Source organism: Rhincodon typus, chromosome 20 (genome assembly GCF_021869965.1).
Source record: "Rhincodon typus isolate 14 chromosome 20, sRhiTyp1.1, whole genome shotgun sequence".
Taxonomy (NCBI): Eukaryota; Metazoa; Chordata; class Chondrichthyes; order Orectolobiformes; family Rhincodontidae; genus Rhincodon; species Rhincodon typus.
In genome coordinates this window covers 52113126-52130281 of record NC_063351.1, presented here as the reverse complement: position 1 = coordinate 52130281, position 17156 = coordinate 52113126, and the positions used below count along the sequence as shown (strand labels likewise).

The window sequence follows — 17156 nt, the reverse complement described above, 5'->3', positions numbered from 1 at the left end:
AATGGTGCTGAACATTGTGCAATCATCGGCGAACATCCCCACTTCTGACCTTATGATGGAGGGAGTGTCATTAATGAAGCAGCTGAAGATAGTTGGGCCTAGGACATCACCCTGAGGAACACTTGGAGAGATAGTCTAGGGCTAAGATCACTGACCTCCAACAACTGCGGCCACCTTCCTAGGTGCCAGGCATGACTCCAACCAGTCGTACGTTTGCCCCCTGATACCCATTGATCCCAGTTTTGCTGAGGCTCCTTGATGCCACACTCAGTCGAATGCAGCCTTTATGTCAAGGGCTATCACTCTCACCTTTACATTAAAACAAAGTAACTAACTTGGAAATAGCCAGTTTTTGCTTTTCCCATTCAAATTCTTGGAAGTCAAATCATCTCTCGGTTCACACTGGGCCACGAATAAATCTGTTTTTAAAAATCCTATATAATTTATTTTCTCTGTATTTTTTTCTCTACAGCCTTAAGATTATTTGAACTATTTCATAACTGACAATGATCCAATATAATGGATGTCACTGCGTGTATTACTACTGAATCAAATCCAGACACACCAGCTCATATTTAGTCACATCTGACAATTAATCACAGGGACATGCCAGGGTAATATTTGCTAAAACGTCTTGAAACATGTTCTTAAAATTTAAAGATCACTTGTCCATCAAACCTATCATTTTTCTTCCAGACCTCAATCACTCTGTCCTACCTCATCATAGCTGCATGTCTCTGGAAACATACCTCTTGTCTAATTTGTAGGATTATCCTTAAAAAGTATTCTTAGAATACATTATACTTTAGCAGTCCAGACAAATGAACTGCGGGCATTGTTGCTAAGTTTACAGATGACATAAAGATACGTAGAAGGACAGGTAGCATTGAGGAAGCAGGGAGGCTGCAGTAAGACTTGGACAGGCTAGAAGAGTGGTCAAAGAAGTGACAGATGGAATACAATGTGGGAAAGTATCGGTTATACACTTTGGTAGGAAGAATAGAAGTGCAGACTATTTTATAAATGGGGAAATGCTTTGGAAATCTAAAGCACAGTGGCTCTTGGGACTCCTAGTTCAGGATTCCCTTAAGGTTAACATATAGACTCAGCTGGCGGTTAGGAAGGCAAATGCAAAGTTAGCAGTCTTTTCAAGAGGGCTAGAATACAAAAGCAGAGATGTAGTGCTTAGGCTGTAGAAGGCTCTGGTCAGAACGATACTTTAAATATTGTGAGCAGTTTTGGGCCCAGTATTTGAGGAAGGATATGCTGCTGTTGGAAGGGGTCCAGAGGATACTTACAAGAATCATCACAGGGATAAAGGGCTGGTCATATGAGGAACGGTTGAGAACCCTAGGTCTGTCCTCAATGGAGTTCAGAAGAATGAAGGGGGGTGGGGGGGGATCTGACTGGGACTTACAGGATACTGAGAGGCTTGGGTGGAGTGGACGTGTTGAAGGTGTTTCCACTAGTAGGAGAGACTAGGTCTTGAGGGAACAGCCTCAAAATGAAGGGACAAACATTTGGAATTGAGATGAGGAGGAATGTCTTCAGCCAGAGGGTAGTTAATCTGTGGAAGCCAAGCCATTGAGTGTACTTAAGACAGAGATAGACTTGGCTATTCGCATCAAGATTAATTTAAAAAGGATATCTTCTCTAGTGATATCTTTCTCCTGGAAACAATTAATTTAGATTTTACAAAGGAGCCAATTTAACCGGGGTTTCTTGAATTAAGACAAAAAAATAGTTTGTTAGTTACTAATTCATAAAAAGTTACACACATAAACATAGATTACAAATAGAAAGTGAGTCCAAAACAAAAATAAAATTTAAAACACAATACAAATCAGTTGGAGTCACTCGTGAACAGTGGATAGTTGAGGCTGTTTAGTGGATGTTACTGGTAGTCTTGATGTTGGTAGCTGAACAGTCAATTTTGAGATTCTTAGCTTTGCAATTCTTTTGTCCTGGGTGATTCAATAATGGCTGGCTGCAGCACTCAATACGGGAGCACTTATCCTTCCTTAACCTGCAGTGCAGGGCTGTTTAATGGCAGCTCTGAAACAAAATAGCAAAGCTTCTGGAGTAGCAGAGAAACTCAGATGCCCAAGTTTCTGCATTTAGTCGCAGATGTATAGCCACGCAAAGTTGCTGTAAAAACTCTTCCTAAAAAAAGTGAGCACTGACAGCACCACTTTTGTTACTAGTGTCTGGAACAGGCTGCCAGAGATAATGGTGGAAGTGAATACAGTTTTGTCATTTAAGAAACATTTAGACAGGTACATGGATAGGATAAGTATGGAGGGATATGGGCCTAATACAGGCAAATGGGACTAATTTAAACTGTGAAAACTGAGCAGTATGGGCAAGTTGGGCCAAAGGGCCTGTTTCCATGCTGTAGACCTCTACGATTCTATGACTCTACTGTGAGATCTGGTTCATTGTTTGATATTTGTTAATGCAGTCCCTAAAGACCTTCTTCCAAATGTAAAATACTGGTCAGTGGCAGGTGGATTTTAATATAAGCAAAAATGAGGTTATCCGTTTCAGACCAGAAGAGGATAGATCAGGGCACTTTTTAAAAGGACAGAGTTAAATATAGTGGATGTCGAACAAGACTTAGGGGTTCGGGTGCACAAAGTTAGATATAAAGCAGAAACATCCTACAGTTAATGAAATTGGGAGCACTAGAGTTTCTATATTCAGGTGCATTATTGGCCTCATTGAGGTGGCAAGTGGTTTAAAAACAACCATAATAGATCTAATGAAGCTGGTAGAAATATTTAATTGGAGCCTCTTACAATGTAATTCATTTTAAAAGATGCAGGCATGAAGGAGCTTCCTGTTCTTTGCAATAAATTCAATGCTAGTTAAATAGTCTAGTTTTAAGAACCTGGGAGATTCAGTGTTCCTGCGCGCCCGGATTCAAGCTCAAACCCTTCTCACATCAATAGATAAAAGATTCACTTTGAATACTCCCAAGAGAAAGTTCGAGTAGCCTCTGATCAATTAAGCCTATGAAACTAAACCAGTTATAATTCTTGCATTAAATATACCATGAATATCAAGAATCATTCAGACAGCAGCTGCAGGAAATAGGAATTTGAAACAGCACAAATTGACCTGTTTCCAATCCATACTGCAACTGAACAAGCATTAGCTCATGTGAATCCTGCATTCAACAGAGCAAGATGCTCTCTTTCCCCAATACTTTCATCATTGACCATGTGTGGACGAATTCTGAGCTTAATAAGACAAAACCGGGCAGATGCTACAGAGTGGATTAAAGAACTTTGATAGCATGGAGACAGGGTGACGAGACAACTGAGCAGGATTTTTGTCACGGTCCACATCTAAAAAGTTAAATTTTTCAAATTGCAAAGGAAACAGAAAGAATAATAATCTACCTTGGTTTGTGCAGTAACTATAAGCATAATACTTTCAATGCGCACTCCAAAACTGCCATCTTCATAATAGCCAGGTTCTAAAAATAAAGAGAGATTTATCAGTTAATGTCCTACAGACATCAAAACACTGCTATCCATTAGTTATGTCATATGGCTATTACTGCATGAGGAGCAGAAGAGGTATTGCTAATTCAGTTTTAATGTTTTGTCTCATTTTCTCACTATTAGCTTTGATAACCATGAAACAAGTAAGTTTTTTTAAGGTCATGCTGAGTTATACATTATGATCTATTCAAAGCATTCCTTCTCATGATAGGAATCCTTTCTGTAACATGAATTTTAATAATCATTGCTCATATAATTAAGCAATCAGCGATGCCTAGCTGGAGAACATAATGAAATGCAAAAAACTTGGAAGACTTGTTTTTGATGACTGCTGCATGAAGAGTTCACCTCCATTTGTTTTCAATTTTCCACAAAGCCCTGGGTACATCAATGCACACTTTGCAATGTATTATTAATTTGCAAAATTGCATAATATCCTAAAGTGGAACATATTACAAACACTGAATACCAGAAGACTGTCACCGAGTCTTCCAGAGCTTGATTTGAAATACATCAAGCATGATATCCTCACAACTACTACAATCTCAGTGAGACACCCAGAGAAGAGATTCTACCTCATCTCCCAGAACAGGCAAGATTTGCAAGACTAGCACAATCGTACACATACGCTATGTCACCAAGTGCAAGTTAAGGTCCCTCTGACAGAAGCTGCAGGTTAGAATGACCTGGATAATCTGCCTGAATGACCAGATAGAAAACAGAAGCTAAGAAAAAAGTCAGAACAGGACAGAATATAAATAAACTAGCAGATTAATTCTAGCAATGCAGTATGCATATTTAATGACAATTTCAAGATAGGACTGGGGAGTAATGTTGGATGATAGAACAGGGTTAACTCTTAACTGTGTGTGATAATAACAATGTTAAACAGTACAAGAGCTCCTAAACCTACCACACCATGGTTTCAATAAGTGTCTCTTTGTATTTGCTTAAGCGAAACCCCATTAATATGCTCTACCTCCACAGAAACACAACTGAGGAACCTGAGGGGCACAGGGGGTGGGATGCATATGGAATGAGCTGCCAGCAGAAGTGGTTGAGGCAGGTACATTAACAATATTTGAAAGGCATTTGGGCAAATACATGGATAGGAAAAGTTTAGAAGGATATGGGCTAAGTGAAGGGAAATGGGGTTAGTGTGGATGGACATTTTGGTCGGCATGGACCAGTTTGGGCTGAAGGGCCTGTCTCCTTGCTGTAGGACTCTATGACTTTACAACTGAAATCCAACTCACAGTAGGTTGCAACAGGTACCATGTGACCCAAGTAGGACAGGAAATGACGGAGAAGGCTGGCATTAAAACTACAAGTGATAAGTGAATTGCAAAATCTGACCCTTAACTTTACATGCAAAGAATATATTTAATTTAATGCTTCGTGCGTTCATTGTGCCTTCCAATGAGATATGAAGTATGTGTTTCTCATAAGGATTAATAATGCTGATGAATTTTGTAGATTTCCAAAAGTTGATTGTTGAATAGTGAAATATTGCTTATTTAGTCTGTTAGGAATTTGTCCACACCTTCACAGTGCAGACATGATTGTTTTGCTCTGTCAAATAGCAGAGTCAAAGTAGGAAAAGTCTCAGACTTATTTTATGGACTTGACTCAATGACAACCTGAAGTAATTCACACGTTACAATTACTTCCAAAGTATATTATGGAGGAACAAACAGATATTTTGCCAGTGAAATACACCCCACAAAACAGCACTGAGATGAATGGTGTTGAACACGGGAGATCGTCAGACAGGACTCACCCAGAAATATCCTGAAATCCAGCTAGATTAAATGACGGCAATATTAAAAACGTGACTGATACGAAAACCAGCCATGAAAAATAAGTGTTAAAACAACTAGAAAAATTTCAATTCTTTAAGTTTATGCTATGTTTAGAGCACTCGAATTACTTGTGTTGGGCAGGGGGTTGTTGGAAGAAAAGGGCATTCTGAAATAATTCAGGTCAATATGCTGAATCAGTTGATTCCTGATTGAAAACAATTTCCATCGCACTCCTCAATCAATAACATTTCTGTTAAGTACTGAACTGGTCAACAAGGTTGACTCTGTATCTCAAAAATTATTACTGCTTTGCTGGCCAGAGAATCTGCTTCTTGTTTGTTGATGAAAGAGTTGGAGCAGTGGGAACAAAACACCTCCTGTGAGAAATTCCAATTTTAAAACTCACTTTTCTTTTATAAGTAAAGCTATTGAGAGGAGGAACTTCACTTCCTAGATGCACATCACACTTCATAAATACTTTAATACAGAATATGCAACCCTTAAGGCAAATAAGAAGAGAAGGTATAGAAAACTGACATGATAGTAGGTCAGAATCACAGTCAGGTAGTTGAGATACCTTGCCAATTAATTAGAGCAGAAGAAGAGAGATAGAGCTACAGAGAGAACATGAGCTGAGCCACACATTAAAGAGTTTGGGGGCAGGTGACAAAAAGGGACCCCAGAGGGTATGGAGTCACGCTGGAGGAGGAGAGCAAACTGTACATGTGCCTAATAAAACATGAGTCAGAAATCAACCCGTAAAGAAAAGGTCCATTCTGCAGCAGTGACAGGATGCAGGTGGATAAACAGGTTGACCCATTGGACTTTCTCTGGAGGGGTTGGGGGGAGAGCTGGACTTTCATCCCCTCAGTGGGGGAGGGAAGGTGTCCCAATCTCTGGCGGTGCGGGTCAATAGGATTAGCTCAACAATGCCAGAGCTCGGTAGTGGGCGCAGCCGGTACTGCAGGAAATCCAGGAAGGAGAGCCAGTGGACTCAGGAGTGGGGTAGGTCAGGGGATGGGGTTGGGGGATGGTGGTGTGAAGAATAAGCATTAGGACAAAACAGTGGAGTAAGTATCTTCTCAGGGGGAGGGTGGTCCCGATGGGCAAGAGCCACCTTCCAAAGACAGTACCCCACCTCCTTAACACTATTTTAAAAACTTTTACACAAAGATACTTATGCTGCCCACCCCCACACCAACTATATGATGGCGTGGGTTGGATGATATTGGAGTGAGCTAACATTTAAATTATTTGTTAAATACGGCAGACCGGCTGCTGGTTTCTGTGTTCCCCCACCCACTCCTGTATTTATGGGGTGAGCCTGGGCTGGGTGGATATGGGAAAGTGGTGGTCTGGATACCATCCTATTTTAATTTCCCTCTCCTGGACCCAGCACGGAATCAGTGAAAGAATGATTTTATTGTCACATGTATTTTACTGTGAGAAAAACAGTAAAATACAGTGAAAAGCTTTTCCACCATCGCCATGATCCACTGCCATTTTGAATACTTTTAAAAATAAGAAAAAAAACAATAGAAATATATAGGTTAAAGATATATAGGTTAAGTCCATCAGTCCTGGGCCAGCTCATCATCAATAATGCCTGCACCGCTATCCTTCCCCTACCACCCTGCCTACACCTGACCCCTGCACCGCTATCCTTCCCCTACCACCCTGCCTACACCTGACCCCTGCACCGCTATCCTTCCCCTACCACCCTGCCTACACCTGACCCCTGCACCGCTATCCTTTCCCTACCACCCTACCTACACCAGACCCCTGCACCGCTATCCTTTCCCTACCACCCTGCCTACACCAGACCCCTGCAACGCTATCCTTCCCCTACCACTCTGCCTACACCTGACCCCTGCAATGCTATCCTTCCCCTACCACTCTGCCTACACCTGACCCCTGCACCGCTATCCTTCCCCTACCACCCTGCCTACACCAGACCCCTGCACCGCTATCCTTCCCCTACCACCCTGCCTACACCAGACCCCTGCACCGCTATCCTTTCCCTACCACCCTGCCTACACCAGTCCTCTGCACCGCTATCGTTCCCCTACCACCCTGCCTACACCAGACCCCTGCATCGCTATCCTACCCCTAACATCCTGCCCACACCAGACCCCTGCACCACTATCCTTCCCCTACCACCCTGCCTACACCAGACCCCTGCACCGCTATCCTTCCCCTACCACCCTGTCTACACCAGACCCCTGCATCGCTATCTTTCCCCTACCACCCTGCCCACTCCAGACCCAACCAACATCGAAGTCATCGATCCTCAGGCACTATCTTTAGCCACTGGGCTTATTCTCGTCTGTCACTGCCTCATTGCCACCTGCACCAGACCCACAAAAGTCACAGTTCCATCTCTCGCTGCTGTGATGCCCTTCCACCACCACTTCACTGCTGCCAGCATTGGACCCAACCAACGATGAAGTCGCTGATTCTCAGGCACCATCTTTCACCCCTGGACCTACCTCGGTGACATTACCTCCGCCAATGTAGCAGCCGCTGATTCCAAAGCCAGGTCCTAAGCGCGCCCCTAAAAGGTAAGTAGGGGGCTCATTCGCTGCTGCCACGAGAGCCACGCTGGGCCCACTTGCCACCACCGAAGCCATCCAGGCTCAGGACAAGAGGTAAATAAAGGAAAGAAGAAAAAATAGAGAAAAAAGGAAAAGCAGTCGGAGTGGATAAGCCCTGGCAGAAGGAGCTCCAGTCCACCACCATCTTGGTGACTGTGCATGTGTTGTCCAGCCCAGACAGAGAGGCACAAGGGGGCGGTCATGACTTGATACTTCATCTCATTTTCCAGAAATATGATTATGTGCAATAATCAATTAATCGACAAAATTATCCACATATCAATGTTTCCGTCACACTTTTGATTTTCCTTTGTTCCAGTCCGAGTGTGTGATTTCACTCACACCTTGACTCCAAAGTCACATTTGTTGCCTGCTAGAGAACTGAAAAAACAAAGCCTGTCCTTTACCCTTTGTTTTTAAAAACAATATATACATCTTAAAATGCTTAGGAGAAAGTCCAAAAAGCTTGAAAAATTGAAAGGTAATTATGAGAAATTCCCTGGGCAGTGAAAGTCAGTATTAATTTACAAAAGCAAAATCATGCTTGACAAATCTACGGAAATGCTTTGAGGATGTAACAAGTGGAGTTGATAAGGGGGATCCAGTCGATAGGGTTTACTTGGACTTTCAGAAAGCTTTTGATAGCATGATGGCACAGTGGTTAGCACTGCTGCCTCACGGTGCCAGAGGGTTCGATTCCACCCTCGGGCGACTGACTGTGTGGAGTTTGCACATTCTCCCCGTGTCTGTGTGGGTTTCCTCCCACAGTCCAAAGATGTGCAGGTTAGGGTGGACTGGCCATGTTAAATTACCCTGTGTTCAGGGATGTGTAGATTAGGGGGATGGGTCTGGGTGGGATGCTCTGTGGGTCGGTGTGGACTTGTTGGGCCGAAGGGCCTGTTTCCACACAGTAGGGATTCTATGATTCTATGATAAGGTCCCACATAAGAAATTAGTATGTAAAATTAAAGTGTATGGAATTAGGCGCATTGTACTGACATGGATATACAAACTGGTTGTCAGACAGGAAACAAAGAGTAGGAATGATTGTACAGGGCCTTGGTGAGACGGTACCTGGATTACTGTGTGCAATTTTGGTCTCCTTATCTGAGGAAGGATGTTCTAGCTACAGACGGAGTGCAACAAAGGTTTATCAGGCTGATTCCTGGGATGGCAGGGCTGAAGGATGAAGAGAGACTGGAGTAATTAGGATTATATTCACTGGAGTTTAGAAGAATTGGGGGAGGGGGGATTCTCACAGAAATCTGTAAAATTTGAACAGAGCTGGACAAGGTAAACTCAGCAACAATGTTCCGGATGGCTAGGGAGTCCAGAACCAGGGGTCACAGTTTAAAAATATGCAGTAAACCACTTAGGACTGCGATGAGAAGAAATTTCTTCACCCAGAGAGTGGTGAGCTAGTGGTTGATGGCAAAATACTCAACGCTTTCAAAAAGGTCTTAAATATAGTTCTTAGGGCTAAAGGAATCAAAGGGTATTGGCGGGGAATGCAGGAGCAAGGCACTGAATTGGATGATCGGCCACAATCATATTGAATGACATAGCAGGTTCAAAAGACCGAATGGCCTACTCCTATTCCTAATTCTGTCAGTGCAACCCACAGAGAGACTGAAGAATAGCAGTCAAGTTGTGGAACTAAATTTTTAAACAAAAAATGTATAACAAGGGGTTTGTAGAATTTTGCAACACAAAAGAAGAATCTTCAGTATAATTGATGATTCAAAGGTTATGATATACTGGCATCTGGTGACAGAAAATCAACACTGCAATCTCTTGTGGATTTTTAAAAAAAATTCATTTTTTTGCTCAGTGTCATATTATAACGCATACTAAATACAGATGGTTAGCACATTGTTCACATTCATCACACACGGTCAATAGTGTATTTTCAGAGAGCCCAAACAACTGCACTTACTCACAAAAGAAAGCAGTTTTCAAGCAAAGTGCTGAACAAGTTGCATTTCCCTGGTGTTGGATCGTGCAGACTTCTCTCAATTGTGGGACATAAGCATCCTTTTCTCATGGGCTTGGATCACGTACAATAATTAAAATCGTCTATCACCTTTACTCACCATCACTCAGAATCATTCCAGCCTCAAGAGGCTCATCTGCAAATGTTTTGTAACTAATACTGCACGGCCCCTCATGGACATTCAGGAAAGATCCTACTCCATGTCCCGTTCCATGCAGGTAATCCAAACCATGATCCCAAAGAGTTGCTCGGGCAAAAGAGTCGAGAAGGTGCCCTGGCAGGGAGGAGCAGAGCGGAAGTGAACATACTTAAGTGTATTGTTTATAATATATATACCCAACATATATACATATGGTGAAGGAGCTCTTGTGCAAGGACATTAGTGGGCTGCTGGCTTTTGACATGAATTCACTATAAAACACTGATGTTTCACAGAATTTGAACCAGGTATGATTGCGGGGCTCTATTAAAGAAGACGTTTCTAAGAAAAGAACGTAGGGTCCATTTATCTGCTTTATAGTCGTGACAAATGAAAAAATTCTGGAGCTCACAAAACAGGATGTCAGTGCAATAGTTTACATGTACAGTATCCTCTCTTGCCCACACTGCCCTGTTTGTCCAACAACTCAGTAATTATATTCATTCATGGCTCCAGGCCACCAGAGCTTAAAATCATGATTTACATCTGTAAATTACCTCTCACAAACTTTCCTCACCCTACCCCTGAACTTTTCAAATGCTGCTCTCCTCCAGCCAATCCTCTGTGCACTTCATACACTTCCAAAATTTCAGAGCCACACTTCTGCATCTCCCTCAACCTCTACATTTCTTTCCCACCCCACCTGCTAGACCTTCTCTATTGCAGCTTCCATTTTTCTTACACACGTAAATGAAGCACCGTGTGTTATACTTCATGTTCAAAGCTCAGTGTCAGTGCAAGTTGTTGGTGCATGGACTGGGACAAATGCTTAACACCTTGAAAGCACAGGCTGGGGAGGGAGGAGGAGTGAACAGAATTGGAAGCTGATATGAGAGACTAGGCCTAGCTGTACTGCTGGTAGATACAGATATCCCAAGTTTGGATTAGTGTTCAGGAACACTGCAGCTGGCTGGTCAGCTGCTTAGTCATTTGGAGTATGGAAGCTATTCAGCTGTTTAAAACAGCATGGATGCTAAAATGTACACATCAAGCTGAAATGCACCAGAATTCACATTTCATCTTTTACTAAAGTCCTTGCAAAAAATCAAGACGTTCTAAAGAAGTCAATATTGGATTGGAAACATTAACTCTGTTTCTCTCTCTCTACAGATGCTGCCACACTTGCTGTGTTTCTCCGGCATTTTGCACTTCTGTTTCCAATTTCCAGCATCTGCAGTATTTTGCTTTGATTTAAAGTGCCTGAACCCACTTTCCCAATAAGACACAGATATGCTGAAGCCAATCTCACGTATTCACTGCACTCTGCACTGTAGTGACTACTTTAATACACTGTCCTCTCTGTGGCTTGCCATTTTAGTTGCCAGCTCTGCAATCCCACTACATCTCAGATGTTGATCTGTATTTTGCAAACAAGTAACATCAGTATATTAGACACAAATAAAACTGCGGATGCTGGAATCCAAGGTAGACAAACAGGAGGCTAGAAGAACACAGCAAGCCAGGTATCGTTCTCCTTTCCTTCAGATGCTACCTGACTTGCTGTGTTGTTCCAGCCTCCTCTTTGTCAACATCAATATATTGCTTCCCAGCTACATCTGAATGATCTAATTTTAACTGAAGTTTAAACTGACTTGTTTAGACACATTATGATGCACCTCTGGAGAAGGTGGGATTTGAACCCAGGCCACAAGAACCCTCTCCCCGAATGATTATAAACTATTGCCAACCATGCAAATTTAATCCTCAGTTAAGGCAACAAATAGTTTTCTTGTAAAAAAATCTATTTCTACAGTTTAAATACAAGCTGATGTTTGATGGGCATCAACTTAGTTCAAACAAATTCAAATTAAAATTCAGCCGAGATTTCCGTTATATCAATAGCTTTTTAAAGATTCACCAATTTCTTGGTTTAGCTGAAAGAAAGCTTTCCTCCTGATCAGGTATAGATTTCAACAAATAACTTTTGATATCATCTTCTAGTATAAGTGGAAGTATGTGAACAAGTCTCCACAAAGATGCAGCCCATCAGCCAACACCATCCACGAGTTAATCTTCTTCCTCATTTTTTTTTAACAGGAACAATCATCAGGAAAGAAACCAAAAAAAGCACCTTGCACCACAAAGTTAGTCAATACTCACTGCTGGTTCCCAGCAACCCAACCTACTCTGCCCCAAGATTTACACAGAGAAAACAGATTAGTCTTTTTCATAATACTGCCACCTGAACCAAACTAGCTTACCTTTGGTACCACTTGGGAAAATCGCTGAACCCAAACAGACATGTCCTTTCAACACATAAGTGAAGCACTCCTGAAGACAAGAGGACAAATAAACCATGTCAGCACGAACATGTGCTATAGTTGCTAGAAGTTCTGAAAGTTCTTTTTTAAATAATTGCATGCATTCAACTACATTATATACAGAATATAAAATATTCTCCTAATGAACTGTACATTCCCTATCCATCAAATTGTAGTAATGTTAATTGCTAACCCTCTCAAGATAATTGCAAAATCTGGTCAAAACCTCAAAGTTAATGTTAAAAATAGCATTACATAAAATTACATTGAGCATGCAGCCCAGGTTCATGTAACCAGTTCATTTACAATGCCCTCAAACCTTCTCCTATGGTTCCTTACTTAATTCTTCACAAAATCCTCACTTCCCCTCTCTGTCATGTGCTGATTTACCTCTCCCATAAACACATCCATGCTATTCACTTCAACATATTCATACAGCAGTGCATTCCATGTTCTCACCACTCTCAGAGAAAAGAATTTTCTGTGGAATTCCGTAATTGATTTCTTGTTGACTATCATCAATTGACGCCTATTAGTTTTAAGAATGTACATGTAGTATGTATTAGAGACTGAACAGTTTGGGGTTTTTATCTTTAAAGTAGACGAGACTGAGGGATGACATGATTGGAATGCATAAAATTGTAAGGGGCATAGACAGGGTAGACAGGAAGAAACTTTTCCCCTTGATTGAGGGATCAATGACCAGGGGGCATAGATTGAAGGTAAGGGGCAGGAGATTTAGAGGGGATGTAAGGAAAAAGTTAGTTAGATTAAAAGTATTTAGATGTGCACTGCAGCACCAAGATAACGCAAGGTTATGGGCCAAGTGCTGGAAAATGGGATTAGAATAGTTAGGTGGTTGTTTTTGCCTGGCACAGACTCAGTGGGCCAAAGGACCTTTTCCTGTGCTTTAGATCTCTATGACTCTATGATATACAAATAGGAGTAGTCCCTTCAGCCCTTCGAGCATTCAATAAGATCATGGTTGATCTGACTGTAAGCTCAAATCCACATTGCTGCACACCCCAGATAACTTTTCATCCCTCCTGGCTGAACAAGAATCTATCATTGCATTAAAAATATTCAAGGACCCTGCTTCCACCAGCTTTTCACAGAGGGTTCCAAAGACACACAAACCTCAGGAAAATAAAATTCCCTCAACTTTGTTCTAAGTGGGTGGCCACTATTTTTTAAACAGTGGATTCTCCCACAAGAAGAAACATCTTCTCCATTTTCTGCGCCCCACGTCCAGCCCCGGATAAGACCCCTTCAGGATCTTATATGTTTCAATCTGTTGTCTCTTACTCTTCTAAACTCCAGTGGATATAAGCCCAGCCTGTCTAATCTTTCCTCACCGTCATTTATTTAATAAATCTTTCCTTCACTGTCTCCAACACATTTATAGCTTTCCTTAAATAAGGTGACCAATACTGTGTGAAGTACTTCAGATCCAGTAGATTTTCCCCACAAGGGGAAGTTCTCTCTCTCCATTTAGATCAGTAGTTCCCAACCTTTCCAGTAACATGGTACACTTCATTGAGACAATTCTACAGCGCATCCACTTTCACCAGCTGAACTGATTGATCATAAATGTCACATTTACTTGCATTTACTTTGATTATGGCCTTACACGAGAGGTTTGCAACACAGTGCAAAGATAAAGAAGGATCTAAAGAATTAATGTTTCAAATCTACTGGAAAAAACACACCATCCTTGACTGCAAGCACATTTTCAAAATCCGCTCAACTCAACAATTTCAGATTGTTCATGAATCAGAACAAAAGAGTAAATTGTCATTTCCCGGGTTAGTGGGAAACCTGGGGCTGTCAGCACGTGCAGAGCCCCTTCAACAAGGGAGAAATGGATGAGAGGGCTACCCGCCAATCCTGCCCCACGAACATGCACTCTCTCCTGCAGTTTTGCATAGACCACACACACCACACACACTGTACCAGGAGTCGATGCACATGTGGCTCTGGATAATGGCACCTGTGTCAGCATATACTGCCTTCAATAACAGAAGAGCAGGGAATATGTTTCACGCAGAGGGTGGCAGGGTGCGCACAACACACTGCCAGTGGAGGCAGTGGAAGCAGGCATATTAGCAACGTTTAAGCCATATCTTGATAGACAGATGAACAGAAGGATAGAAACCATGTATGGGCAATAAGTAGTGGGTCTAAATAAAGACTAGGAATCAGTGTAGGTTTAGTGGGCCAAAGGGCCTGTTCCTGTGCTGTATAATTCTTTGGTGGAAATTGGGGCATAGACACAGTATCAATGCTCAGATAAAGCAGAGCTGCTTCCTCAAAATTACTCAACACTCTTCTCACCTTGACATGGCACACTGGTTGAAACTCACTAATCTCAACTATCAAAAACTTTTATAGCTTTAAAGACGTCTATTGGGTCACCCGTTAGCTTTCCCTTTTAAGAGAAGCTTTTTCCAGACGGGTGTAACCTTTCATTTGTGGCATCTTTGGCAGCGCAGTTATCCAGTCAATGCTACACTGGTGCTCACAAATAAGGTCACGTACCTTCTCATACTCGGTCGGAGTGCCAAAATGCATTGTCCGTGTGACATCGGTTGTGCCATCCCTGCAATGAAGCAATGACTGTCAATCTAAAAAAAACAAACTCTACACTTGCACTTACAATGAGAGGTGGCTTTATTAAAGCTGCAAGATACGATAATATTAGATAAAGTATATGTGAAATAGGAAATATATATAAGGCTCACAAACAGTAATAAAGGAAATAACCAGCAAATCTATTTTGATCTTTTTCATTGAAAATCAATGTTGACCACAATGATGGGAGAACTCCCTTCAATTCTTCAAAACAGTCTCTTTCCTGCCTCTCCTACTGAGCAGAATCTCAGATTAACAGCTCCTCCAAAAGATACCACTGCTGACAGTGCAGTGCTCTCTCAGCAACAGATTATGTGCTCAAGAAATTAGAGCCTTAAAGCAAGCAATGTCCAAGTCCAAGGCAACAACATGGTCAAGTCTTCAGACTGCATAACATGGACTGTCATCATGCTTTTGATGTGAAGCACCTTTGGACCTTATCCTTTTCCATGACAAGCACTTCTTGCTCTCTTTCATAAGGCAGCAACAGCAGGAAAAGCCCAAACAGCAGTACGCACGCTACATATCTAAACCAATAAGATGGGATGGGTTGGACCAAAGGGTCTGTTGCCGTGCTGTACAACTCTATGGCTCTGACATTGATGTCAAGGCCAATTCTCTTTCGAAAACAAATGACTATTAACATAGGAAATTTTCTTGCACTGAACTGCAGCATTCCAACAGGTAGAGTCTACACATTGACAGCATCAGAGTATAGCTCTCCCACGTGCCCATTCAAACTGGTTAAGTACCTTTCAGTGAATGCAATTACCTGGCACCCCACAGTCAGTAAACAATCAGGAGACTGTGTCTAAGCGAGAATGGTAAAAGTTGGTTGTGTCACCCCAACGGCAGGATTATGGCTGAGGATTTCCATGGGCCGACAATGTCAGCGAGTTGACTTTATGGACAAGAAAGACCAAAAGAACTGCAGATGCTGGAAATCAGAGAGAAAAACAAAAATTGCTGGAAAAGCTCAGAAGGTCTGAGAGGATCTGAGGAGAGAAAGTAGAGTTAATGTTTCAAGTCGAGTGGCCCTTCCTCAGAACCGTTCTGAGGAAGAATCATTCAACCCGAAATATTAACTCTGCTTTCTCTCCATAGACGCTGCCAGATCTGCTCAGTTTTTTCATCAATTTCTGTTTTTGACTTTATGGAATGTAGTCAACTGAAGGAGGGTCACCTCAAGGGCAACATGAGGCACTGAAATTCTCCACCTGTCAGTTTATGGGCATCTGCTCACCCAGGCTTGGAAGCACTCTCTCCTCAATTGAAATGTATGGGCTCAAGTCTCACTGAAGGACTTTAGAACGCAAGACAGGGTGTTACTTTTGTGCAATCAAAAAGAAATGATCCATGATCATACATCATCCTTTTGACAAGACTTTAAATCAAAGCATTGTCTGGCTGTGCACCAAAAATTTAAAAAAAATCATACTGCAGTTTTTAAAAAGAAAGGTACCGTGTTGTCAATATTTCTCTCTCCATCAAAAAAAGAGAAGTAGTCAGTCACCGCATTGATATTTATGAGATATTTCTGTGCAAAAATAAGCTTAATTACTCAAGTCAATTCATACAAATGTAAGTTCAAAAGTCAGTTCTACAAAGCATTTACGTTGCTTTTCAACGACATGAAAAGATGCAATAGAAATGAGCCGTTCTCTTCCCTTACGAAATAACAAAGGACTTTATATAAATCACATTCACAAATCATTTTAGTGCAGTCCTTAGACAATCTAATTTGATGCAATGGTCTTACCTATACTGGGCGCCAGAATCCAAAAGATAGATTTCACTCATCGATAAAGTTCTGTTTGTATGTTGGGTGGGCCTAAAAGTTAAAACAAGTTTGAAATTTAAATAAGCTTCAAGCACGAGTATTTATAACGCTGCACTTCGATTTTCCTTGCAACAGGAACTGACTCACCATATAAACACAGTGGCTACAAAAGAAGGTCGAAGGCTCATAATCCAGCAGTGAGTGAGTAACCCACCTCCTGTCTCTCCAAAGCCTGTCCATCATCTACAAGGAATGGACAATCTAACTTCAAGGGGTACTGCAGTATGCCAGTGAAGAAACCAGGTAATGAAACTGAGCCTTGTTCTTCAGCATCAGCTGAAGCTTTACGTATGATCCTATTGTCTTTCATTTAGAAAAAGTATCAGA

At 41.8% G+C, this 17156-nt stretch overlaps 1 protein-coding gene across 1 annotated transcript in view; it reads right to left on the bottom strand.

Annotated features, from left to right (window-relative positions):
- xpnpep1 (X-prolyl aminopeptidase (aminopeptidase P) 1, soluble) overlaps nucleotides 1-17156 on the bottom strand; it is a 491255-nt gene that overhangs the window by 424417 nt on the left and 49682 nt on the right. Inside the window, exons 14-18 of the mRNA XM_048608975.1 lie at nucleotides 16749-16820; nucleotides 14897-14957; nucleotides 12299-12368; nucleotides 9999-10172; nucleotides 3405-3481 (exon numbers count right to left, since the gene is read on the bottom strand). Of these exons, the coding sequence (XP_048464932.1) occupies nucleotides 3405-3481; nucleotides 9999-10172; nucleotides 12299-12368; nucleotides 14897-14957; nucleotides 16749-16820 (454 nt within the window). The remainder of the gene's footprint in view (nucleotides 1-3404; nucleotides 3482-9998; nucleotides 10173-12298; nucleotides 12369-14896; nucleotides 14958-16748; nucleotides 16821-17156) is intronic.